We start from the raw sequence: 27,154 nt of genomic DNA on the forward strand, positions 1-27,154 counted from the left end.
CTGAACATAATACTTTTAGGCCTACTGACTTAAAGAGGGGATATTTGGAAGGACTGTTTGCAGGAATACTGAATAGATAAGTGCCTTCACCGATTGAAACTTTATTGGATAAGCTGGAATCTTATCTCTTCTAGTGAAGAGATATATATATATAGATGGATGGATGGATGGATGGATGGATGGATGGATGGATGGATGGATGGATAGATAGATATTCATAGGCTATAATGCAAGGGCGAAGCGGGATCGTGCTAGCTGGAATTGGCCTGGGAATATGGACATTTTAAGCACTATGGAGAAATTCGATTAAGTAGCCCAAGTCTTATTTAGAATAATCGAACGAGAAATTGACGAGAATTAAAGGCGAGCTAATTTTTAATTCACTGATGATGTTAGGTTTTTGTCGATACATATAACACGAAATTATATTATCCAACTTATCAAATAATGTTTCGTTCATTGTCCTGATAAGGAAAAAAATGTTTCGTCTATTAAATTGAATTTTTGGATTAAATTTATTTAGTTTATTTCATTTCTATATTCATTTTTTTTCGACAAATCAGGAAAACATGCATGAATACAAATAAATGTATTATTCAATATAAATCAATCATAATGGCAAAATGAAAATAAAAAAAATAGAGCTTTCACAATCGAATTGGTAATGATGCAAAGTATCTTGTCTGTTTGTAAGAATAAAGTTAAGATTATACCCAGTTGTATGTCGTACAGGTTGTCAGGACAATCGATTTTTAAACAGTCATTTCGATTTTATTATTGCAGGTTTCATCAATTCTTAGTACAATAAGTGTTTTTAAGAATTAAAGAAGATTGCAAATAATGAATTAGTATTTTCGTGTTAATCCAAAGACAAAAAGAAGGCTTCAAATATTTAAAGTGTCCCGAACCCCCATCTTAAAAAATTAGTCTTTGACAGGCCCTCTCGTCATCCCGGGCTCGAAAAGCCTAGAATGCCAAATAATCTGGATGAAAATAACTTTCTGGCTCCCGATGGCGAAAGCTGGATCGGCTGGTTTGCCACCGGTTTGCCCACTACTTAAACGAAAACGGAAAAAGATTATTCTTCGAATATACAAATATAGGCCTTTGATACTGGCAATTAATTAGCAGCACGCTGATCGCACACTGTGCTGTGCTAACCAAAATGGCACCAAGCGGTGCCAAGTGGAAGCATGAAAAATGGCAGCAAGATCATTATCGATATCGATAGAGGGCGCTTGAACATTTTACATTTCTGTTCATTACGCACATGTTCACTGTCACTGAGGGGCCCGTTGAAAATCTTTCAATTGATTGTCAAATTTTTACCAGATACACTGAAATATGTCAGAACAGATGGAGGTATGTATTCACGTAATGTATTTGAAGTGCGTTGGAATGTCGATTTAAGTTTGAAATGCCTGTGATTGAGGTGTGTAATAAATTCTAGAAAATTTGTTGGCTTTCTTATTCGCGTCGGCACGCGAATTTCAATATGTGGTGCTATGCATTCCGTTCTTTGTTGTGAAGTGCGTGATACGTGATGAGTGAGTGCATGCAGAATGAACGTGATGCGTGATGATGATGGCTGGAGATGCGTTGCTTGCAGCGGGCATGGCAGCTGTCAAGTCGGCGCATCGCATGGCCCAAGGAAAGCCACTCGCACGTTAGAGATTGAATACTGTAAACGCTGTTATTTTTCGCGGGATTAATTTTTCGCACTTGGCGGTTTTAAATAAAACATATTCACGGTTATTTGAAATTCGCGCTGCACACTCCATTATCCATAATCAAAGTCACTTGCCCATCTGTGAATGGTTTTAATTAAAATTTCAGCAATGAAATTGTATTTTGTGATCATAATTCTAGCTCAAGGGTGGCATAATTCAGCATTTTTTGTATCTAATCATGAGAGCTTTTGTGACATTTAGCGCAACTTTTCTTTGCGGGCGGACATCGGGGAATGCAGAACGGAGGCGCTGCTGGCCTGGTAATGGTAATGGTATGGACAGCCAAGCACCGGGGAAGGACCGGGGGATTACGGCTATCCAAAGTGCATGGGATCAATCAACAAACATGGGCGAGCGAACCAACATCTTCTAAACAACTAAACAGATATAAGCGTCAATCAAACAGCAAAAGCAATTTATATTTCAACAAAAATCATAATTTAAATACTGATCTGCGACTGTTATAAAAATGCGAACAAATTCTTGCAATGCACATGAAATTGGGGCTTAAGCATGCTTGCGTAAATGCCACTCTCTAGATCAATTTATGCAATCTCTGCCAAAACAATACACGCAATTGAACTGCGTTTCAAAACTTGCATTAAAATAGATGCTCATAAATTCACATATTTTTAAATTCGCGCTCGCCGATCTTGCCGCGAAGTACACAAAAGTTTCCACACCGCTAAAATTTCCACTTTTACAGTAGTGCGAGTTTGACAGTTTGTACAGAATCCAATGAAATGACCACCAAAGTGTCTGTATAAATAAAATGCATACTGTGCCAAAGGATTCTGGAAGAAATTGTGTAATTGCTGAGAAATCAGCAAATAAGCACAGGATTCGGGTAGAGCGTCTGGCCCGACGCCCTAAGCAATAATTATACATTGTCCTACGTGCGCTTATCTGTGTTGGAGATCTTCGGTGTGAACATTTTTCAGCGTAGATTTCAAGATTTCACAAAGTTCAGTTAATGTAACTGTACCAGATCTAGATCCTCGATGATATACTGACAAGTCTTGTTTTACAGACTTTCTCATGAAATCAGTGTTTACTGCAACTACTGGAATTTCTCTTTAAGTTCTGCTTAATTCCTCCTTTTGACAGTAGAGGCGCACAGCCAATTTGGGAGACTGTCTCCCATGTGGGAGATTATCTCCAATATCAGAGACTTTCGTAAAGAATTTGGGTATCCAATTTCAGAGACAGTCTCCAGTTTCGAAGACCAATTTCCTTTGTTTACATGAGCTGCAAAAGGATTCCCTATACTCATATAGCATAAAACTTGTATGGAATACATGTAGGTGAATCATGAAATTTCAAGTCTGAAAGTGGTGAAGAGTAAGTGGTTTGAGAATGATGTATGCTACATATTGAGGAGAATCTTCGACAAGAGCATTTGATCTGGAAGATTACATGGAAAGATATGATAAAAGCAATGAGGTTGGTCTGAATGTGGAGGATACTCAAGATAAAAAGAGCGGAAAGAGGAAATGTATTCATGGTGCGATGTTCAGTAAACCTTGGAGGGAAATGCTAACTGATAGAAATGATGAAGATGATGGTGTAAAATGATTATATTGATGGTGGTAATGGTGGTGGTGGTAATAATGATGATGATGATTATGATGTTGCTGATGAAGATGATGATGATGGTGGTGGTGTTGGCAGTAGTGTTGGTTGTGATGGTAATTATGATGGTGATGATGATGATGACAGTGACGATGTTGCTGATGACGCCGATGGTGATGATGATTCTAATGGTGGTGGTGATGATGATTAAACATATTTTGTCATCGTTTATATCTCTTCAGACACAAGTCCCAGTACCAGTGAATGGAGACGTTGGGCAGGGAGATGGACACGCAGATAAGAAGGTCAAAACAGAGGATATGACCTCAAAAGACTACTACTTTGATTCTTATGCACATTTCGGCATCCATGAGGTAAGGTAGCAAGTTCATCTGACATCATCTTTAATAGGCATTTATATAGCGCCAGCCCATCTGTGTAGAAATAATCTATTCCGAGGCTCAGTGTTTATTATTATAACCCCGGCTTTAGCTTGAGCTAAAGTAAACTAAAGGAAGTAATCCTGCCAGGTACCCATTTGCCTCACCTGGGTTGAGTGCAGCGCAATGTGGATAAATTTCTTTTGCTGAAGGAACTTACGCCATGGCTGAGATTCGAACCCATGACCCTCTGTTTCAAAGTCAGAAGACTAATCCAATGGGTCACAACGCTCCACGTATATCTTTAAAACTATGGGGATACAGATGCTGATTGGCTGAATTGATTGGCTAAACTATTTCATGTGACTAGTTATTTTATATTGTGTTTCTATGACATCTGCACCGGCGACAATTGCTCCGCTGTACACTAATCGTCTATCGAGTGACTAATTCAACCCTGAATTTAACAATATACCCTACCCTAAGCCTATCATTAAACAATATTGCAACCCTAAGCTTTATAACCTAACCCTACATCTTAGACAAAATAAAGCCCAGAGCAATTGTCGCAGGAGCAAATGTCGTGTCACGAGTATAGTTAACAGGCTATTTGCTAATATCTGCTGCTAATGACTAGTTTTATGGACAAGCTGTGGTTTAGAGAAGAACCTGCATCACCATATGAACAAAAAAAAAAACACCCCAAAACATGATACATGTATATTGCCCATTATTGTGATTGGGGATTAAAATGGAGGCATTAAAAGGGAATGAAACCTTTGGAACAAATAGACTTGTGTAGAAACAGAAAAATCAAAGAATAAGAATAAAGAAAGTTTGAGAAAAATCGGACAAATAATGAGAAAGTTATGAGCATTTGAATATTGCAATCACTAATGCTATGGAGATCCTCCCATTGGCAATGTGACAAGGATGTGTGATGTCACTGATGAACAACTTTCCCTTTGGTGGGCTATAAAATACCCTCAAAATGTCTCTTTTTGCTTTTTCTAATGATGATACAAACTCTTTATCCATGATGTATTCTTAAAAAATATGTAATACATGCCCTCATGTAGAAAGAACACATGATCTATGGATAGATGTGATAAAAGAGGCAATTCAAGTGAAATTTATACTAAAGTAATGGGGAGAGTTGTTCACAAGTGACATCACACATCTTTGTTGCATTGCCAATTTGCTGTCTCCATAGCATTAGTGATACAATATTCAAATGCTCATAACTTTCTCTATATTTGTCCGATTTTTCTCTAACTTTTGTTGATCTGTTTCTTTGATTTTTCTGTTTTCACACAAGCTATCTTGTTCAAATGGTTTCATTCTCCTTCAAGCTGCCCCTCACCCCAATCTCCCCCATGAGATCAGCTTAATCCTTCAATAACTGTCGATGTTTTTGTTTTACAGGAAATGTTAAAGGATGAGGTTAGGACGTTGACGTATCGTAACGCCATGTATCACAACAGACACTTGTTCAAAGGGAAGACGGTGCTTGACATTGGCTGTGGGACCGGGATACTCTGTATGTTTGCTGCTAAAGCCGGTGCTGCTAAAGTCATAGGGGTAGGTTATGTGCACATGTTCTGAATTCGGTTTTACAGAGAAATGCCTGTTGTAATGATTTCAGAATAAGTATCTCTTTCAGAAGGAGAATCCAATCAAATGACTACCAAGTGTCTAAAAAAAAGAAATTTTGATCTATGCAAATGGGTTCTCAAAGACATTTTTATTATTGCTGAGAAATTACCAAAACAAGCCTGAAATTTTGAGGGATTTTGCTAAAGGCCCTGTCTCATTGTTCCGTGCAAGCGTTGCAGGTGAGCTGCGGGAGATTGCCCGCAAAAAAGTTTTGAGCATGTTAAAAACTTTCCTGCGTGCAAATCAGACTTGTGTGCACTTCTGCGGTCATCTGCGTGGTGAGATATGTTCAAGATACTGTCAATGCGGGTGACCTGCGGGTAGCAAACAGTTACTCGCAAGTCACATGCAAGGCTTGCACTGAACGATGTTACAGAGCCTTGAGCAACAACAATACACTGTCCCACATGGGCTTTTCTGTGTTGGGGATCTTCAGTGTAATTGTTTTTCATCCTAGATTTCATGATTTCACAAAGTTAACATTAATTTAACTGTACTTGGGGCCTGTTTCATAAAAGTCTTGCCACTGTTGTAACTTTGACATAATGGCGACTACCATGGTAATGGTGCTCAACAGCCAATCAGAATCAAGGTTCCCATGGTAGTTGCCATAATGGCAAAGTTACAACAACAGTTCCAAGTCCTTTATGAAACGGTCCGCAGATCTAGATTTACAATGATATAACGACAGTTAATCTTGGTTTTACAGACTTTCACATAAAATCAGTCTTTCCTGCAACTACTTTTATGGATGTTGGCTTTTTCTAGGAGTTGATTATTAATTTGCTGATCCTAGGTTTCATGAAAAGCAATGGAAGAACATGCAAAAGAGACTTCTTTGTGGGAAAGCAAACTTGATGTTCCAGCAAGATATGTTTTCGGCAAAGCCTGGTTATAGCCTCAGAGAACTGTTAGGCCAGGGATTTGACACCATTTTTGTCTCACCTGCGAAGCAAAGTGAGACTATAGGCGCCGCTTTTCCGACGGCGGCGGCGGCGGCGTCAACATCAAATCTTAACCTGAGGTTAAGTTTTTGAAATGACGTCATAACTTAGAAAATATATGGACCTAGTTAATAAAACTTGGCCATAAGGTTAATCAAGTATTACTGAACATCCTATTAGAATTTCATGTCACATGACCAAGGTCAAAGGTCATTTAGGGTCAATGAACTTAGACCATGTTGGAGGAATCAACATCGAAATCTTAACCTGAGGTTAAGTTTTTGAAATGTCATCATAACTTAGAAAATATATGGACCTAGTTCATGAAACTTGGACATAAGGTTAATCAAGTATCACTGAACATCCTGCATGAGTTTCACGTCACATGACCAAGGTCAAAGGTCATTTAGGGTCAATGAACTTTGGCCGAATTGGGGATATCTGTTGAATTCCCATCATAACTTTGAAAGTTTATGGATCTGATTCATGAAACTTGGACATAATAGTAATCAAGCATCACTGAAAGTTTTGTGCAAGTTTCAGGTCTCATGATTAAGGTCAAAGGTCATTTAGGGTCAATGAACTTTGGCCGAATCGTGGGTATCTGTTGAATTACCATCATAACTTTGAAAGTTTATTGGTCTAGTTCATTAAACTTGGACATTAGAGTAATCAAGTATCACTGAACATCCTGTGCGCGTTTCAGGTCACATGACCAACGTCAAAGGTCAATGAACTTTGGCCGAATTTGGTGTATCTGTTGAATTACCATCATAACTTTGAAAGTTTATGGATCTGATTCATGAAACTTGTACATAAGAGTAATCAAGTATCACTGAACATCCTGTTCGAGTTTCAGGTCACATGATCAAGGTCAAAGGTCATGTAAGGTCAATGAACTTTGGCCATGTTGGGGTTTTTTGTTGAATAACCATCATATCTCTGTAAGTTTATTGGTCTAGTTTATAAAAAAGGGAAATAAGAGTAACCATGTATCACTGAACATCTTGTGCGAGTTAGAGTAGTATTTAAAGTGAGCACTGCTGCTATATTGAACTGCGTGATGCAGGTGAGACGGCCAGAGGCATTCCACTTGTTATTTCAATCACACAGTGTAGAACAGAATATCTGATTAGCAGATGTTGTGTAATATCACTGGAAATTGCCTACTGGTAATGAATACTGTAAAATGCTATGGAGCTATTTATAATTCTGGCGCAATGACAGGTTGATTTATGTCTCTAACCATTATTTATGCATGATCTAAACAAGGAAGGAAAATTATGCTTGTGTGTTTTTATTAGTACTTTTATTACATTATTATTCCTTTGAGGTTTGAAAAGATTTTCTTTTAAATTGCTGTTTTGCTCAGTAAAATACATGGTTTGGAAGGAGTAGAATAAGGCAAAAAATGTTGTTTTATATTCACATTGTACATTTTCGTATTTCATGTGAAGGACTGACTTATTTTTCCCTTGTTATCAATGATATTTATTTTCCAGATTGAATGCTCAAGTATAGTTGACCATGCAGAGAAAATCATCAAAGCAAATAAGTTGGATCATGGTAAGTTGTGATTGTGTCAATTATTCAAATGAGTGGCGTTGATAGACTTATATGATATGTTTATGAATTTCATTTACATGTAGTGATTGAGACCGTGAGGGGTAAGGTTGAAGAAGTCACTCTAGCCGTATAGATGGTTGATAATATCACATGGATATCATTCTCTTTAGTGATCAAGATCTTGAGGGTCGAAGTTCAAGAGGTCACTCTACCTGTAGATATTTAATATAAATTTTGCAGGTTTATTCTCTTAACCCTCAAAAGACTGGGCTATTTTGGAGGCTAGACAAACTGGGGGGGGGGGGCCTTTTGGGCCCCCCCTAAGATCTCGGCCGTTGGTCGTCCGATCGCAACCAAATTTGGCACACACATCCTTTGTCATGTCCTCTAAAAGAAAACATAGTCAAAATACTGATATTCATTGTATTTTTTAATATATGCATAATTAATTACATGTACACTAGCTGGTGAAAACAAAGCATAAGAGATATCACATAATTTATGCAAATTATATTCATAATTATGTGAATATGCAAATTTTTATCAAAAAATTGAATTTTTCATACTTTGGTACCTATTGTGGTCCATAAATTCCTGTTTCAAGGTTTTCAGCTGTAAGAAGAGGTTGTTTATCATGGAATTGTGTTATTTCGTGCTTGAATTATTAGATATGCTTATGCAAATTAGTAATTACTAAATATGCAAATAAGTACTCTGCACGCGTTATGTAGAGAAATACAACATTTGGCATGTTTTATTGCATTACACTCTCTTGCAATGAGCCAAAGCAATCTTGGAAGATAAACAAGTGATGTGTTACATGTACACTAGCTGGTGAAAACAAAGCATAAGAGATATCACATAATTTATGCAAATTATATTCATAATTATGTGAATATGCAAATTTTTATCAAAAAATTGAATTTTTCATGTTTTGGTACTTATTGCGGTCCATAAATTCCTGTTTCAAGGTTTTCAGCTGTAAGAAGAGGTTGTTTATCATGGAATTGTGTTGTTTCATGCTTGAATTATTAGATATGCTTATGCAAATTAGTAATTACTAAATATGCAAATAAGTACTCCGCATGCGTTATGTAGAGAAATACAATAATTGGCATGTTTTATTGCATTACTTTTCTTATGTTTTTCTTTGATTTTAATTTCTTATGTATTTCTTTATTTTGCATTTCTTATGTATTTCTTTATTTTTTTATGCAATAGTTTTTCATATCCTAGAACTGCTACTTGAATTCACAAGTGACATAATATAGAAAGAAACAAAAATGTAGTTAGAAAACAATGTGTATAACATTCATTCAAATACCATACACTTTACACACAAACGAATACAAATTTCAATTTCTTACGTGACATGTGATACGAAAATGTTACGTAACTCCGCAACCACGGCATGGGGGTATACAAATTTGGTATCAAAAGTTGTGCAAAACTCAAGAGAAAAAAGTCATGAAAAAAGTTATCGCGATTTATGTACAGGGGGGGGGGGCCTAAAAGGCCCAGTCTTTTTAGGGTTAAGTGATTCATGAATTTTGTTTAGTGAATGAGATTGTGAAGGGTAAAGTTGAAGCGGTCACTCTACTGATACAGATAGTTCAAAATATCACATGTTCTCTTGAAATCATGTGGAGTAACCTTGAAGAAACCACTCTACCGGTAAATAGTTGACAATATCACGTTGATTAATTTGTTATTCTCTTTTAGTGATTGAGATTGTGAGGGGTAAAGTTGAAGAGGTCACTCTATCGGTACATAGTTGATAATATCACATGTTTATGATTGTCTTTTAGTTGTTAAGATCATGTGGGGTAAAGGGGAAGAATTCACTCTTTCAGTAAATGGTTGATAATATCACATGTTCATCATTCTCTTAAGTGATTGAGATTGTGAGGGGTAAAGTTGAAGATATCCCTATACCAGTAGATAGTTGATAATATTTACATGTTTATGATTGTCCTTTAGTTATTTAGACCATGTGGGGTAAAGTTGAAAAGGTCGCTCTATTGGGAGTTAGTTGATAATATCGCATCTATATGATTCTCTTTTAGTGATTGAGATTGTGAGGAGTAAAGTTGAAGAGGTCACATAGTTGATGATATCACATGTTTTAATTGTCTTTTAGTTATTTAGATTGTTTGGGCAAAGTTGAAGAGGTCGCTCTACTGGGAGTTAATTGATAATATCCCATGTATTGTTATCTTTTAGTGATTGAGATTGTTGCATATAAAGTTGAAGAGTTCACTCTTTCAGTAGATGGTTGATAATATCTCATGTTTATTATTCTCTTTAGTGATTTAGATTGTGAGGGGTAAAGTTGAAGAGGTCACTTTACCGGTAGATAGTTGATAATATCTCATGTTTATTATTCTCTTTAGTGATTTAGATTGTGAGGGGTAAAGTTGAAGATATCCCTTTACCAGTAGATAGTTGATAATATTTACATGTTTACGATTGTCTTTTAGTTATTTAGACCATGTGGGGTAAAGTTGAAGAGGTCGCTCTATTGGGAGTTAGTTGATAATATCGCATCTATTTGATTCTCTTTTAGTGATTGAGATTGTGAGGGGTAAAGTTGAAGAGGTCACTTTACCGGTAGATAGTCAATAATATCTCATGTTTATTATTCTCTTTAGTGATTTAGATTGTGAGGGGTAAAGTTGAAGATATCCCTTTAAAAGTAGATAGTTGATAATATTTACATGTTTATGATTGTCTTTTAGTTATTTAGACCGTGTGGGGTAAAGTTGAAGAGGTCGCTCTATTGGGAGTTAGTTGATAATATCGCATCTATTTGATTCTCTTTTAGTGATTGAGACTGTGAGGGGTAAAGTTGAAGATATCCCTTTACCAGTAGATAGTTGATAATATTTACATGTTTATGATTGTCTTTTAGTTATTTAGACCGTGTGGGGTAAAGTTGAAGAGGTCGCTCTATTGGGAGTTAGTTGATAATATCGCATCTATTTGATTCTCTTTTAGTGATTGAGATTGTGAGGGGTAAAGTTGAAGAGGTCACTCTACCGGTAGAGAAGGTTGATATCATCATCAGCGAGTGGATGGGCTACTGTCTCTTCTACGAATCCATGCTCAACACCGTTCTCTTTGCAAGAGATAAATGGCTCAGTGTAAGTACATATCTCAAGTTCATGGTTGACTTTTGAAGTTGTTTATGTAGGCCTAATATCTAATTTGTACAGTATGTATATCAGCTCAGCCCCCAAATAGAAATATGCGGCATTGGTATTACTTTTACAGATAAATGCCAGTTGTAAAATTTACGATTTCAAAGTGACTTCTTACAGAATTAAAGTGTTGTTGAAGTGTCTGTATGTGTGAATAAAAAAAATATGTGCTAAATTCTGGAAGAAATTGGGTCATTGCTGAGAAATTAGCACAATAAGCATGCAAAGCTGCCAACTGATATGTTGTACCAATATTTAGTATGTTTTTTTTTCATAATAAAAAGTGACAAAATATGATTTTTTTTAATGCAAAAGAGGCATACTTCATATGTGTAATTTATCAATTTTTGTATCAAAATATGAATTTTTCCTTCCAAATATGATTTTAATTATGGATCAGTTGGTTTTTGGTCAGCAGAGGTTAGCAGCTCTGAGCACGTCATTGTCAGGACTCTTCTATAAAAAAAGAAATAATGCACTACCCCACATGTGCTTATCTTTGTTGGCATTCTTCAGTGTGATCGTTTTTGTTCAAGATACATCACAAAGTTCAGTTAATGTAACTGAATTGGGAGTTTTGGCATTAAACTGCACGTCTGTACATGTGTAATTCAACGTCGGTTTTGAAAACAAACTTGACTTACACTTAGTGTTACGATTACTGCATTTTTACTAAGGTTAGTACTAAAAAAATTCTTAAATGTATGTACGATCTGATTGGTCTACTTATTTGATATTGTTTATGTGATCATTCATATTTCAGAAAGATGACGGTCTGATCTTCCCAGACAGAGCTACGTTACATGTCACAGCTATCGAGGACAGGCAGTACAAAGATGAGAAAATCAATTGTAAGTTTTCACTTTATATGTAAATCCTAAAAAGCCAGGGAGTCAAATCAACACCCCTCCCCACCCCCCCCTCCATGATTGCAATTTTCTAGACCATTCCACTTGCTGAATTTTTACTTTCAAGTCTCACGCACCTTTTGAGAATAAATTTTTGGCACCCAGGGCCCCGTCTTACAAAGGTTTGCAATTGATCCAATTAATCGCAGCTATGGATAGCCAGCAACATCAACATCTATTTACATGTTCAAAATATTTTCTAGCTTTGAGGTGTATTCCTGCATTCATTGTTTTCTTGAAATTTCACTGCGCTTCTCTTTATTTACAAAGGACATTGTGCAAATTTCTTGGAGGAAAAAAATTGACACTGTTGGATTTCCATAGAGATTGATTGGATCAATTGTAACTCTTTGTAAGACGAGGTCCAGGTGCCTGTTCTTAAACCATTTAAAACAATTAATGTAGTAAGCTCCATAGCGGTGTATTTAAAATATTAAATAGCATATTTAATTTGTAGATAGGTTGATTGTTGACAACTTGCTTTGATTGTTTTCTCTCAGACTAGGTTGGGATAATGTATATGAATTTGATATGAGCTGTATTAGTTAAGGTTGATGATTGTGTTTGATGCGGAAGCGTTTTGGTGTAGCAGTTCTGAGACTCTCGCTTTGTAATCAGAGAGGGTCGTGTGTTTGAATTCATCCGCAGCCAAGCGTCAATCCACACTTAACCACTCTCCACCCAGGTATATAAATGGGTACCTAGTAGGATGCGAAAGCCTGTGTACAAGTATGCCTAGCAATTGATTCTTTGAACTCTTATTGGAATGCTCCCCAGGGAAAGTAAAAATTGTATATATTGTGTGTTGGCATGCAAGGATCCGATGACCAGGTTAATGATAACTGCAATGTAAATCAAGTAGAAACATAATGCATTAAGTGCGATATATATGTATAGTTATATGTAAATGTTATTTTCTGTTGACTAGGGTGGGACAATGTATACGGATTTGATATGAGCTGTATCCGGGATATCGCCATCTCAGAACCTCTGGTAGACGTTGTCGATCCCAAACAACTGGTCACCAACTCGTTTCTTATCAAGGTAAGCTGCCAAATCCTCATAGTTGAGGTGGGTGTTTCATAAACTTTTTCTTAAAGTATGAGCGACTTTCTGAACGACTTCATTACATGTGCATGTGGTAAATGTTTCACACCAGATATTCATTGGTATTGATTTAGTTCCAAAGTAAGGGTCTACCAGACCTGCCAACCAGTACATTTTTGCAACCAAAATACGGCATTACGTTTTTTCTTTAAAAATTTTTTTTTTGTGTGTGTGTTTTTTTTACAATATCGTAATTTATTGAGAAAAATCATTTCTCTATTTTATAAAACTTACACAAATATGGTTATTAGATCAATTGAATTTCAGGCAACTTTTATGTTTTCAATCATTTTGTTAAAACCAGGTGAGATATACACATGTTTACATTTGTTTTTCATCTGCAAGAGCAGTGCGCGTTCTACCTTGCATGCAGCTTGAGCGCCGCGATGAGCGAGTGCTTGCATTTTATTATGAAATACACTTTTTAGGGGAAAATGCACCTTTTTTTATCACAGAATGCACTTTTTCATTCCCAGGAGTTGGCAGGTCTGGTCTAGAGTTGTTCTTAAAATTACTCATAACTTACAAATAACTTTATGAATACCCACCATTGTCCAGTTACCATTCTTTCTGTTTTTAGTCCTCAAATGTTTAAATGAAACCACTCCTTAAACTCCCGCCCCGCTGAACTTATTTTGCAACTCTTGTTGTCTCACAGGAGATCAGTATGTATACAGTGAAGGTGGAGGATCTGACGTTCCAGGCTCCGTTCCAGCTCATCGTTCACAGAAATGATTACATCCAGGCGTTAGTGACGTACTTCAATATAGACTTTACTATGTGTCACAAGAGGACTGGCTTCTCAACATGTAAGTAATAATATTGGTAGTGGTACTAGATATAATCAAATATTTAAAGAGATGAAGATTAATGCTCTCAAATAGTCATGGCTGAATCAGTTTGTGAAGTGAAGCCAACATGGACAAATCGGCTCAGGACATGTAAAATGTTTGCTTGTTTTATTCAGTAGCAACGTTGAAGATCTGACCGATTATTGCTTTTGTCAATCTATTTCACAGCACCCGACTCCCACTACACACATTGGAAACAGACCGTGTTCTACCTGGATGACTACATCACTGCTAAGAGAGGTGAAGAGCTCTACGGAACGTTCTCCATGAAACCCAACGCAAAGAACAATGTAAGTATGAATGCTCCGTCTCTTTCCTTATGGGGGCTTTCACACCGGGGGCAGGGAGTGCTTCACAAAGATTTAAGTGTGACTAAAGGCATACTGGGGTCCCTCCATTTCCATTTTAATTTAATTTCTATTGAAAAATAGTACACTTATTTAAAACCTACAATGTGTTGCCCAAATTGTCTAAGTGTTTTTTTCACAACATATGTATTATTATGATTTTTTTTTGCAATGGATAAAAATATTTATGTTTATATATGGTATACAATTTGTTTTTGTTTGATGGAAGTGAAATAAATAAATTTGAATACTTGATGCCGATGCACACATGCTATTTAACACACAATCTCATTGATAAATACACAGCAGCACACGGCCTATGTGCACTATCTGATCAATTCCTTAACACGTTGTATAATGCATCTAACTGGGAAGCTAAGTGTGACTCCAAGTCACACTTAAAGGTAAATGCTAGTTTTGGTAATGATATCAAAATGAGTTCGTACAGAATCCAATGAAATGACCACCAAAGTGTCTGTATAAATAAAACGCATGTGCCAAAGGATTCTGGAAGAAATTGTGTAATTTGCAGAGAAATCAGCAAATAAGCACATGATTTGGGTAGAGCGTCGGGCCCGACGCTTTAAGCAATAAGTATTCATTGTCCACGTGCGCTTATCTGTGTTGGGGATCTTCGGTGTGAATATTTTTCAGCATAGATTTCAAGATTTCACAAAGTTAAGTTAATGTAACTGTACCAGATCTAGATCCTCGATGATATACTGACAATTAAGCCTTGTTTGACAGACTTTCTCATGAAATCAGTGTTTACTGCAACTACTGGAATTTCTCTTTAACTTCTTGTGAATGAAAACATGCCCTGACTATGACATGTATTCGAACCCATGACCCTCTGTTTCAAAGGACGAGAGTCACTACTGCTAGACCACACATTAATCTGAGATCAATTAATCCTGTCATAATCTGGGCAATAGATTTTCCTTGTTATTTTCCAAACAAGAAATATTCAGAGTATTTTAAAGATATAGTAAGCCCTCCGTTCCCTCTCTTAACTACAAAATATTTTTTTTTGTTCTGAACATGAAATAAAAGGAAGCTGATTCTTTCAGTTTTTTGTTTCGTGTTTCTCTATTAACATGTGAAACATTAGGAATATACACTTACAAATTGCTCTGTGATATCTGTTAATGAAAGAGCTGCCATTGGACATCAGGAAGCAAGTGACTGATGAACTGAAATAAAGTTCTAAATGTGTTCTTATACCAATTGATTTCTTCCTGTCGGAAAAAAATGTCATTGTAAAACGCTGGAGCTGCTTTGAGATGAAGCGGGTTGACCAGCATGCTAATGCATCGGTTTCATAAAAATATCAGACTATTTCTGCTCTTTTTTCGGAATTGGCGCCTCTATTACTTGCTTCTTTATGTCGAAGTCGAGCCAATTGAATACAAAAGCCGTTTCTTACCACTTATTCTTTCCTAACAGTATTTGTTGCTTTTTTTGTTTTGTTTTTGCAGCGAGACTTGGACTTTGAGATTGGAGTGGAGTTTTCCGGGGAGCTATCAAACTTCAAATCAAATTTCACGTATCACATGCGATAGATGACGCCCCTCATGAACCCATAGGGATACAGGTCAATCTGCTTTTGCTCATCAAATTGGGAGCATTCATCCAAATTGGCAACATTCACATTGGCAACACTCAGTTGCTCATCTATTTTCACAATTCAAAAATATTAATATGGGTATGACATCGGTTGAAATTAACCTCAATAGCATATTATTATACAAAGCAGTTGTCAATTTGCATTTTTAAACAGTGTTTTGCTGTTTTAATCGCATTGCCAATTTAGTGTGTAATGATTACCGAAGTCAAACAGCTTTTATTCTGGAACAGCACAACATATAAAGGGGATTCCACATGAGGTCACAAGCAGCCACCTTGGAGGACATAACAATAACCTTTGCATTTGACCAAAAAAAAGAAAAAAAACAATAATTGACCGTGGTTTGATGCACAGGTTTTTATTGTTTATCCTCCATAGGGATCCACATTACACTGCAAGTGGTGTAATGATATTCAGTTCATTGTTTTCTCTGAATTCCTATATCCTCCATAAATTAAATCTTAGTATACTGATTGGTTCAAACAGCTTCATGTGGCCAAACATATTCCAGCTATGCTGTTGAAGCAAAAACGCCCACTAAAGAAAGTTTGCTATTCCGTGATATCAATGATGGAATAGTGCACTAGTCCATCTTTGATGTCGATCACAGATATTGCAATATCTTGGACACACCGGTCAGCGAGGTGATCTCTCCCGGGCAAGTCCCATGAAATCCGTGTCTCGCTGGGCGCGTGGCTTCAAGAAAATTAGGTCAGTCAACGCAGCTCGTTATCTATGTTTTGGTTCAGATTTTACAAAAGGATGAACTATGAGTACAACAACTAGATTATCAAGATCTATTGCTCTAGCTCATTGAAAGTAGGTTATAAAACAAATATACCAGGCCTTTATTTCGAAAGTAAAGAGGGAATTATTCATCCCCGGTTGTTCTGGCAATGTTACTACATGTATTTTCCCCGCGGGTGATACAGTATTGACAGTACAACTTCGGACAAATAATTCCGGCTATACTACCGGTAACTCAAAGCCTGGTATATTTGTATAATTTTCATTAGCATTATGCCATTCCTAGCATTCATGTTAAAGGGAAATTTTGAAAGTGCCTCTTTACGGAAGCAACGCGAGTATACAAATGATGGACGGATGTGAGTGCATCTATAGTAGGTTTGTGAGCATTAGGTAACTATAGAACTGTTAAACCCACGAGGTGCAGCTGATTGGGTTCAGACTAGGTTCCATAGTTACTGCATGCTCAGTAGTCCCACTGAACACACGAAGATACCTGTGTATCATTTGTTTTATAGAATAGTGGCATGTTTTTGCTAAAAATACAAGTTTTTTTACAACCATGGATAAGTCATTACTGACGCATGGCAAGCCATGCACCCGGTAAATTTGCCATGCAGTAGTAACTACAGTTTGCATGGCAGAGTAACCGCATGCATGGCTGGCCATGCGTTGGTAATTACTTATGAATGATACTCATTCTATAATATGGGTCAACTCGAGATTCCATGCCTCTGTTGATATCTGGAGCCAATTTTTTTCTCCGTTATGAGAGAAGACCACCTTGAAATAAAGCTTATGTTTGATATATCTTTAATATGAGTAGAAAATAAATATCAGTGAAAATCAAATTTGCGATTCATATTACAATTTATTAAGTAAGAAATTTTAAAGTGGCAATTGAGCACACATGAATTAGTAACATAGGCATATTGTCAGTGTGCTATTAAAACCATGTATCTCAGAATATTCAACATTATGAGGACAGCGCAGAGAGAGTCGTATCTCTTTAAGTATTATAGCAATGCTGGCAACCTTATGTTGTCTTAACATAGTTTCCTTATTTTCGTGTCAAAGAATGGTTACCATTTTGTCATATCTCTAGAAATAGAGCTTCCTGGTATTTTGGGCTGACATCAAATATTTTTGCTAACTTCATTGTTCAGTTCCACTCAATGCTCCGCAGCATCTATTCAATAAAAAAAAATTCAGAGTAGACTTCACTGTAACCAGGGTCCGTAACACAAACGTTAGCGATTAATTGTATGCTTGATTTTCATGATTGATTGTACATTGCAGTCAATGGAGTCAATCGTAGAGATATTCTCTAACAATGATTGCTAAGCTTTTTGTTATGGGCACAAGGATTTCTATTCATTTCACAAAATAATGTTATTGATGTTTGTGAGGCTTGCATGAGAAATTCCATTCTTTTTTGGCATAAATTTGATTTGATGGCCTGTCCCTTTATGAACATGTTTGTAAATCTGTCATCATTTTTTAATCATGGTGAGCTGAAAAATGTCTTTTTACTGATTTTTGTACTTTTTATTATGTTTTATCGAAGAAATTGAAATTTTGGTGGAATTCTGACTATTATGGTACGTTTTGTGCATCTCTTCAGGGTAAATATTAAATTGTCCGTATTTAAATACAGGTTCGTATGAAGACATCGAAATATTAATATTTTCCAACAATGTGTGCCCACCATTTTTCTGTGCCCACCATTTTTCTGTATTCTTCAACAATAACTCTTTTATAGTTCTACTAGACTCCTAACCTAAGTCCTCTTTCGTAAACATATCTTATTGCTGAAATTTGGGGATACATCGGCAATGTCGGTTTCTCTTGTCAGCCTAATGGCGGGTTTAGAGGGAAGGGGGTAAATATCACTAAACGGTTGTTTCAGTGCCCTGTCTTACAAAGAGTTACGATTGATCCAATCAACTGTAATTCTATGGAAATCCACCAGGGTCATAATTTTTTCCACAGGAATTTTGCAAAATGTCTGTTGTAACCAAAGAGTAACACTGAATTTTCAAGAAAACGATGAATGCATGAATATACGTCATAGCTAGGAAATATTTTGAACAAACATGAATAATAGATGTTGACGTGGCTGGCCTTCCATAGTTGCGATGGATCGGATCGATCACAACTCTTTGTAAGACAGGGACCAGGTCTCATTACACCATATTGATTGACACCATTCATATTTCATCGATTTGTTAACAAATTAAAAAAAAAGCTCTTTTAATCGGCCCCATTTGATGAAAGCTTAAATTGTAGTGCAAGGAATAATAATGAGTAGAATCATACTTCACTGTGGCAAGCCTCTTTCCTAACGGTTTGTTCTAAACATCAATTTCTCAAAAAATTTTGGAGTCGTGTTCACATGACCCAAGATGCAATGTTCCTATGACATCCTATTATGAGTAAATATTTTTGTCAATTTTTTTTCATTAATATCTATCTCTATGGTTGATACACCCTGAAAGTGGCCGATGTACGATGTTCCATACCACACACGTGGCTTGTCATAATTAAGTGTGAATTTGTTCCTTTAAACCCCTTCCCTCTTGTCCGCCTATATTTTACATGTCTGCAGTGCGATATATTAACATGCATTTTAATGGACCACTTTATACATGAAGGCCTCTTCTGTAAATCTTAACATGCGACTATCTCTGATATAATAAGAATCATTCACTTGGGTGATATGTGAGCGAACTTCTGGCAAGCATTAGGGTTGTGATTTGAATTCGATGTAGTAGAAGCTTGCCAGGGCTGTTATCAAATGTGGAGTGTTTCATGAAGCAAATTGTCTGTGATTTTCTTTGACTCATTTGCTCTTAGCCAATCAGGTGCAAGCATTTCAGTAGCTTATAAGAGTTTTTTATTGGAAATAATGACTATTTGTTTCATGAAATACTCCCCTCATAATGTAGGGGGGAAAGAGCTTTTGTATATTATGTGAAGCAGTTGACAATCTGCGAAACTGTGTAACTCGCTGTTTGCTGCCCTCTATTGGCTTCTTATGGTGTAATTAAGTATGTAGCAGCACAACGGCAAGATTTCTTTGTAAAGTTGCATTACTGTATAGATGGTATTTAAAGTCATTTGTACGTTATCTCAATCTGTTTTTGAGTTAGTGATGTTTCTGTTTCTGCATTGTGTGAAAGAGTACGCAATGCTGTGAGTGAACATGATATTTGAATGAATAGAGTAATTGTCCATCTGAAAAAGCTCTGAAAATTTCATCAAAATAAATTTGTTGATGATGATGATGGAGATGATGATGGTGATGTTGATGATGATAATGATGATGGTTGTGATGACGACGATGTTAGTGAAGATGGCAATTGTGGTGGTGGTGATCATGATGGCAGTGGTGGTAATGGTGATGATGGTGATGATGATAATGATGATTGTGATGACGACGATGTTAGTGAAGATGGCAATTGTGGTGGTGGTGATCATGATGGCAGTGGTGGTAATGGTGATGATGGTGGTGATTATGATGATGATGGTGGTGATTATGATGATGATGTTAGTGATTATGGTTATGATGGTGGTGATTATGGTGATGATGGTGGTGATTATGTTGATGATGGTGGTGATTATGTTGATGATGGTGGTGATTATGGTGATGATGGTGGTGATTATGTTGATGATGGTGGTGATTATGTTGATGATGGTGGTGATTATGGTTATGATAGTGGTGATTATGGTGGTGATTATGTTGATGATGGTGGTGATTATGGTTATGATGGTGGTGATTATGTTGATGATGGTGGTGATTATGGTTATGATGGTGGTGATTATGGTTATGATAGTGGTGATTATGGTGATGGTGGCGATTATGGTTATGATGGTGGTTATTAGGGTGTTGATTGTGGTGATTATGGTGTTGATGGTGATGGCAGTGATGGTAATTGTAATGATTATGGTGATCATGGTGAATATGATGACGGTGGTAGAAGGTGGTGATGATGGTTATTGGCAATTGATTGTACCTATAATTATGGTGATGATTTGGTAATTATTGTGATTATAATGAGAGTGATGGTGGTGATGATAATGGTGATGATTATGATGGTGATCATGGTGAACATGACGGTGGTGATGGTGATGATTTAATGGTGATGATCATGGTCATGGCAATGATTTTAGTTATAACTAGAATGGAGATGATGATGGTGGTGAGAATGATACTGATGATGATGGTGATGATGATGGTGGTGGTGATGATCACGACGATGCTGGTGAAGATGATCGCAATTATGGTGATGGTAATTGATGATGATGATGATGGCAGTGATGGTGATGGTAATGATGGTGAACATGTGGTAGTGGTGGTGGTGATTGTGATGATTCAATGGTGATGATCATGGTGATGCCAATGATTTTAGTTACAACTATGATGATGATTTGATAATCATTGTGGTGATTATGCTGAATGATGATGGTGATGATAATGGTGATGGTGATGGGGATGGTGGTGATGATGATGCTGCTGATGATGGTGATGATAGCGACGATGCTGGTGAAGATGATGGCGATTATGGTGATGATCATGATGATAGTGGTGATGATGACGGTGGTGGTGATGACGATGATGGCAGTGATGGTAATGATTATGATGATGGTGACCATGATGAACATGACGATGGTGGTGGTGATTGTGATGATCATGGTGATGACAATGATTTTAGTTATTACTATGATGATTTGGTAATCATGTGGTGATTATGCTGAATGATGGTGGTGATGATTATGATAATAATGGCGGTAGTAGTAAGTATGGCATAATGATGATGATCGTGCTGATGATGATTGTGTTGATGATCATGGTGATGATGATTTTATGATATTCAACTTTCGGTCTAAAAGTATATTAAATTCATCTATGTTTGGTCTCGTCCCATTACATAAATGTGATAGACCTCAACTGTCATCGCCAAAAGTATTCTGTACACGGTTATATAGTATTGTCCCGTATACACAGGGCACTCACAAACCACTTAAAAGCCGTTTGTACACCATTCTGTCTTAAAACTACTTAAAAAGTAGCTCGCTTCGCTCGCACATTGATATTAAACTATGAAGCTATTACAATAGCTATCGAAAAAATCGTGATAGGGCTAATGTAACTGCCTCAACCAAGAGTGATAGATGCATGGGAGTATAATGCACACGGTTGTATACCACCGTATACAAAAAAGCTGTGGGCCTTATAAAAAAGGAATATTGAGCCCAATTTATTGCTATGATTCCCACTGCTCGGATCAGATCTACGCCACCGTCCTGTCACATCTATAATTAGAGAATAAGCCGGTCCGTAGTTCCACTCTGCGCATGATCAGAGGAAGGTCACTAATTGGTATTTTGCGGATGGGTTAAAATTCAATTAGATAAGCACCAACTTTGATGTCTTGATTATTCATATTTTCTTTTGAATTATGTTTTTCATTTACATCCACAAAAACAACAACAATGCCTACACGAATGACTGGTATTTCACAGTTTGCCAGGTACATTGTACAACATAATAATAATAATAATGGTGGCTACTTATATAGCGCTATAATATGCATTCAAAGTGGAAATGCAACAAATACCTTCATGGAGTGTTCGTCATAGTCACCTGGTCTATTCATTTTCTTCATTCTGCTATGTAAGGCATGCTATTACGTAATATCTTGCTTTGAAATCTGCTTGTCATGATGAAAGAAATGAAAGGTCTTTGACAAAATTGTCCCTAAAGTAATTACGAACTGGTCTATTAATGCTACTATGATCAGCAATCTAAAATAAGAATGTATAATTTTCAACTGATTGGACTACATACGCAGTAATTTCTGTTAAAGGTCAAGTCCACCTCAGAAAAATGTTGATTTGAATCAATAGAGAAAAATCAGACAAGCACAATGCTGAAAATTTCATTCTAATCGGATGTAAAATAAGGAAGTCATGAAGTCATTTTAAAGGTTCGCTTATTTTTAACAAAATAGTTAGGCCTATATGAACGAGCCAGTTACATCGAAATGAGAGAGTCGATGATGTCACTCACTCACTATTTCTTTTGTTTTTTGTTGTTTGAATTAGGCAATATTTCAATGTTTACGACTTTGACGATTAGGTCCTCGTTGCCTGCAACCACAAAATGTTAAAATAATGGAATTCCACGTGTTCAGGGAGTAATATAACTTCATTTCACATGACAATGACGAGAAAATCAAAATATTTCATATAATAAAATACAAAAGAAATAGTGAGTGATGTCATCAGTTCCTTACTGACCGAGATGTGCATATAACTGTTTTGTGAAATGAAGCGAAATTTTAAAATATCATAACTTTCTTATTTTACATCCGATTTTGATGAAATTTTCAGTGTTATGTTTGTTGGATTTTCCTCTTTTTATCTAAATCAAGTTTTTGTTGGGGTGGACTTGTCCCTTACTGTATTTTTTTATACATTTTTTTTTTTCATTCTAAATCCCCCTTTATAACAATGTCGCACTTCACCTTTCAATATTATGCATGGAAATAAAATATAACTTTTCCTTTTTAATCAAGAGCTTCCATTTTTATGTCTAGGGCCCCGTCTTACAAAGAGTTAAGATCGATCCGATCAATCGCAACTATGGAAAGCCAGCAACGTCCACATCTGAAATACATGTTTGTTAAAAATTATGATGTCAATTCATATACTTACTGTTTTCTTGACAATTCAGTATGCTTCTCTTTGTTTTCAAAGGACGTTGAGCAAATTATTTAATGATAAAATTTTGACATTGTTGGATTTTCATATACTTGAGAATGGTTGGATCAATCTTAACTCTTTGTAAGATGGGACCCAGATGTGTGCGTATGTGGAGACTTAATCTTTAAATAATTCATATTTTGCACAAAAATATTTATGGCACGATAAAAATAGATTCAAAATACCATGCCCTTCTTTCTCGATCATACGCAATATTTAATTGTTCCAAAACATTAACCTTTTGTTAGTATTAAGTATATTCTTTTGTAAACGTTTGCTGCACCGGTGAAGGGCAAATTTTCAGAAAGGGGATATGAATTTTCAATTCAATAAAGATGAATATTATCTTTATCCCACGTACACAGCTAAGCTAGGCACGCGTAGGCGTTAATTACAATTTAAATAATTGTACAATCCCGATTCGTAGAAATGGTAGGCCTATATTATGTAGCTGCATTGGCCTGCATTATCTGTATGATTACTTCGCTCCATTTGGCATATATTCAAAAGGCAAATTCACATTACAATAATTGATATATGAGGACTTCGTATAATAATGATGATTAGATATTGTCAATCAGCTACTGACGTGCATGCATTTATCTATCGTCACTATACCCATTTCAATTTGGAAACAGAGTTAAGGGGTTGTGATCATGGTGGTTGAAGAAGAAAAAGACTAAATACTTTTTTTTTCATTAATTTTGAATTTGGATATAACCGTGTATATTATTTCTTTTCTTACGTCAGTCTTACTTTTGCAAATTGTTGCATTTGTGTTGTTATATTATGTTTTCGTTATCTTTTTTGTAAACTCATTTTCACTTTTGTATCTTTTGCATTGTTCACAGCCTTGCTGAAAAGCAGCTTTTAGCAGAAAGCAGGCTTTTTAACCGTGATTAAACAAAATTAAAATGCAAAAACGTTCAATACTTTGAAAAATGATTGCATAAATAAAAAATCATCGGGGCTTAGCAACTAAAAAATACACATTATGCATATTAATATTACAATTCTAACATGTCTAACAGAAAAAACATAAGCTACAAAACGAACTCAAAACCTAGGATATATTTCTAGGAATTTAATAACGTCATAGAATAATTCGTTCTCTTTTGAAACGTATAGACCCCCATTCCATGATGTCTCTACCCTTAAAAAAAACATGCACTTTCTGATGCGCACTCCAGTTGATTACTATGATTATTATTTACAAGCAACGAAGGAAAAAGAAAGCGTAAATGTCACCTTGGTTTTGCGGAACACAATGTATCGTACTATCAATGGTATTCCATTGCTATTCACCGTTTAACATATTTATTCCCCTTTCAACCTAATGAACCAAATTTTTGATAAGTTGGTTGGGACTTCAGTGTGGCACGATCACCAACCGTCCGACTTGTGGTTCTCCCGCTATATCGCAGCGGCTTTGAAAATGACGCGTGGGACTGGAAAGGGTTATTTTCTTGCCATTTTCCTGATATTTTGTGGTAAGTCCTGCAGTATCATTTTTCATTATTGTGAAATCGATTTTTGGCCCCCGATGGATTAGAATTAAATCAACATTGCGATTATGCAAGATCGATAGATCTAAATCCTTGTAGTATAAGCTATATAGAAAAGGAACATTTATATCGATTGCATTCTGAGTTTGATTTTAAACTGTCGTAACACTTCGTAAGACTGGCCCCAGGATAAGGACCGTTCTAGAAGAATCCAGTCATTATTCAATCTACTTCTCCCAAAGATTACATGACAGCGGGAACCGCAAAAAAAAAAAAACTATGACTGATATTTAGCTCGAGAAAGTCCATAGTACGGGGATGTTAAAGTTCAGATTTTTTATCTGATTTTCATATTTATTTTGTTTTGATTTGAAGCTTAAGTTCAGCTTATTTTTGCCTTTCCTCTGTACATAAAGTATGGGAGCTCTTTCTATTTCAGACTTTTTTAACACTCTAGCTTTTTTCAGACCTTTTTATTTGGTTACACTTCGTAATTACGAAGCTTCGTAATTCCGAAGATTCTTTATTCCGAAGGTTCGTAATTTCGAAACACGTAAATTGCCTATACCTCGATGTTCGTTAATCCGAAAACGAAAAAGGGTTCGTTAATCCGAACATTTGTGGCGTTATTCCGACGGTTCGTTATTCCGAAGGTTCGATAATCCGAAAACGAAATAAGGTTCGTTGTTCCGAAGGTTCGATAATCCGAAAACGAAATAGGGTTCGTTGTTCCGAAGGTTCGTTAATCCGAAAACGAAATAAGGTTCGTTTTTCCGAAGGTTCGGTAATCCGAAAACGAAATAAGGTTCGTTTTTCCGAAGGTTCGTTAATCCGAAAACAAAATAAGGTTCGTTAATCCGAAAACGAAATAAGGTTCATTAATCCGAAAACGAAATAAGGTTCGTTAATCCGAAAACGAAATAAGGTTCGTTAATCCGAAAACAAAATAAGGTTCGTTAATCCGAAAACGAAATAAGGTTCGTTAATCCGAAAAATGAAAACCGGGAAAGCAGAGGCAGAGGCAAGGGGGGTGGACACTTGCCGTTCAATTGTTATGAGGATGGGAAGGCAAGGGCGGCCAAACGAATTTTCGTTTGGGGGGTAAAGCCAAAAAATGAAACTCATACGTAAAAATGGGCACTTTGGTGATATTTTCACCTTAAGATTATCAAAAAAACTCTTTTTTGAAATGACTTCTTATTATGGCAAAATGTATATTTAGCCTTTATTTTTCAGGAGAGTATAATGAGCGAGCGGCTTGGTAAAAAAACCAAAGGTGAAGTTGTAAAACTCGTTTTGGGGGTCAATTATTCTTTAAATGGCATTATTGCGAGGTGTTGCGAGCGTGAATCACAAGCTAAAACTTTAGGGAATTTCAATAAAAATGGAAATAAGTTTTTAAAAATCCGAGCAGATTTCTGCTGTCACTAAAAAGATGTACATCTAACTAAAGAATTAACACGAGCGCAAAACGCGAGCTTAAACATACTGACGAGAAAAGGAATCTCAAAGAAAGAATTTAGTGATCTCTTTAGGATACATATTTCACCAATCGAATAACTGAGAGTGCGAAGCGCAAGCTGAAAATTTGCAATATTCCAGCCTGAAAACTTTACTTTAAAAAAGTATTTTATTTCGAAAACATGAAAAACAGCATATTTATTTTTGAAAAAGGATCTTTCCCATTTTTGGAAAAATATGCATTTCCCTGATTTTTATTTCATTTTTGGGGTGCAAGTGCGCCCTGCCTCCCTCCCGGCGGATCCAACTTTTGTCAAATGGGGGGGGGGGGCAATTTTTTTTTCAGCCATATTTTCCTCGATCGGCAGCTTAAAGTTGGTCTTTTTTTTGAAAGGGTAGTCCTAACAGTCAATAATTAGCTTTATACTTATAAAATAAAGTAAATATGTAATAACATGATAAACCCTTTTTAAATAATGCGAGCGCGAGCTATATTTCTTTTAATATGATGGGCAATATGTTTGTGATCTTCAAAACGAGATGCCTATGTAACTAGATAATAACTGCTAGCAAGAAGCGCGAACAGAAATTTTAAATATAAGCTCTGACCTGATCTAAAGGGGACATTTTAAGAACTTTTTGCAGTTAGCCATGAAGACGATGCGTGTTTCAACCAGTGGCGGCGGAACGTATTTTCCTTTTGTGGGGGGAGCCAAAAAAGGGGCCAATAGGGGCATTTTGGTGCAAACGGATATTTTCGCCATAAGATTATCATCTGTGTAAAG

The 27,154-nt window shown here is 36.3% G+C and overlaps 1 protein-coding gene across 1 annotated transcript; it reads left to right on the top strand.

The window, feature by feature from the left end:
• The first annotated feature begins 1,244 nt into the window (after window positions 1–1,244).
• Window positions 1,245–16,667, top strand: LOC121421041 (protein arginine N-methyltransferase 1-like). Its single transcript, XM_041615638.1, has 10 exons — window positions 1,245–1,362; window positions 3,545–3,676; window positions 5,108–5,263; window positions 7,785–7,848; window positions 10,846–10,991; window positions 11,812–11,899; window positions 12,885–13,000; window positions 13,722–13,872; window positions 14,083–14,204; window positions 15,740–16,667. Exons 1-10 carry the CDS (start codon window positions 1,345–1,347, stop codon window positions 15,821–15,823), a joined length of 1,077 nt encoding a protein of 358 aa, XP_041471572.1. The 5' UTR covers window positions 1,245–1,344; the 3' UTR covers window positions 15,824–16,667.
• Window positions 16,668–27,154: the final 10,487 nt, after the last annotated feature.

This window comes from Lytechinus variegatus, chromosome 9 (assembly GCF_018143015.1).
Source record: "Lytechinus variegatus isolate NC3 chromosome 9, Lvar_3.0, whole genome shotgun sequence".
Lineage (NCBI taxonomy): Eukaryota > Metazoa > Echinodermata > Echinoidea > Temnopleuroida > Toxopneustidae > Lytechinus > Lytechinus variegatus.

Coding starts and splice junctions, on each gene's coding strand:
- LOC121421041 (XM_041615638.1), top strand. Junction 3,677..5,107: donor CACATTTCGGCATCCATGAG/GTAAGGTAGCAA, acceptor TTTGTTTTACAG/GAAATGTTAAAGGATGAGGT. Junction 7,849..10,845: donor AGCAAATAAGTTGGATCATG/GTAAGTTGTGAT, acceptor ATTCTCTTTTAG/TGATTGAGATTGTGAGGGGT.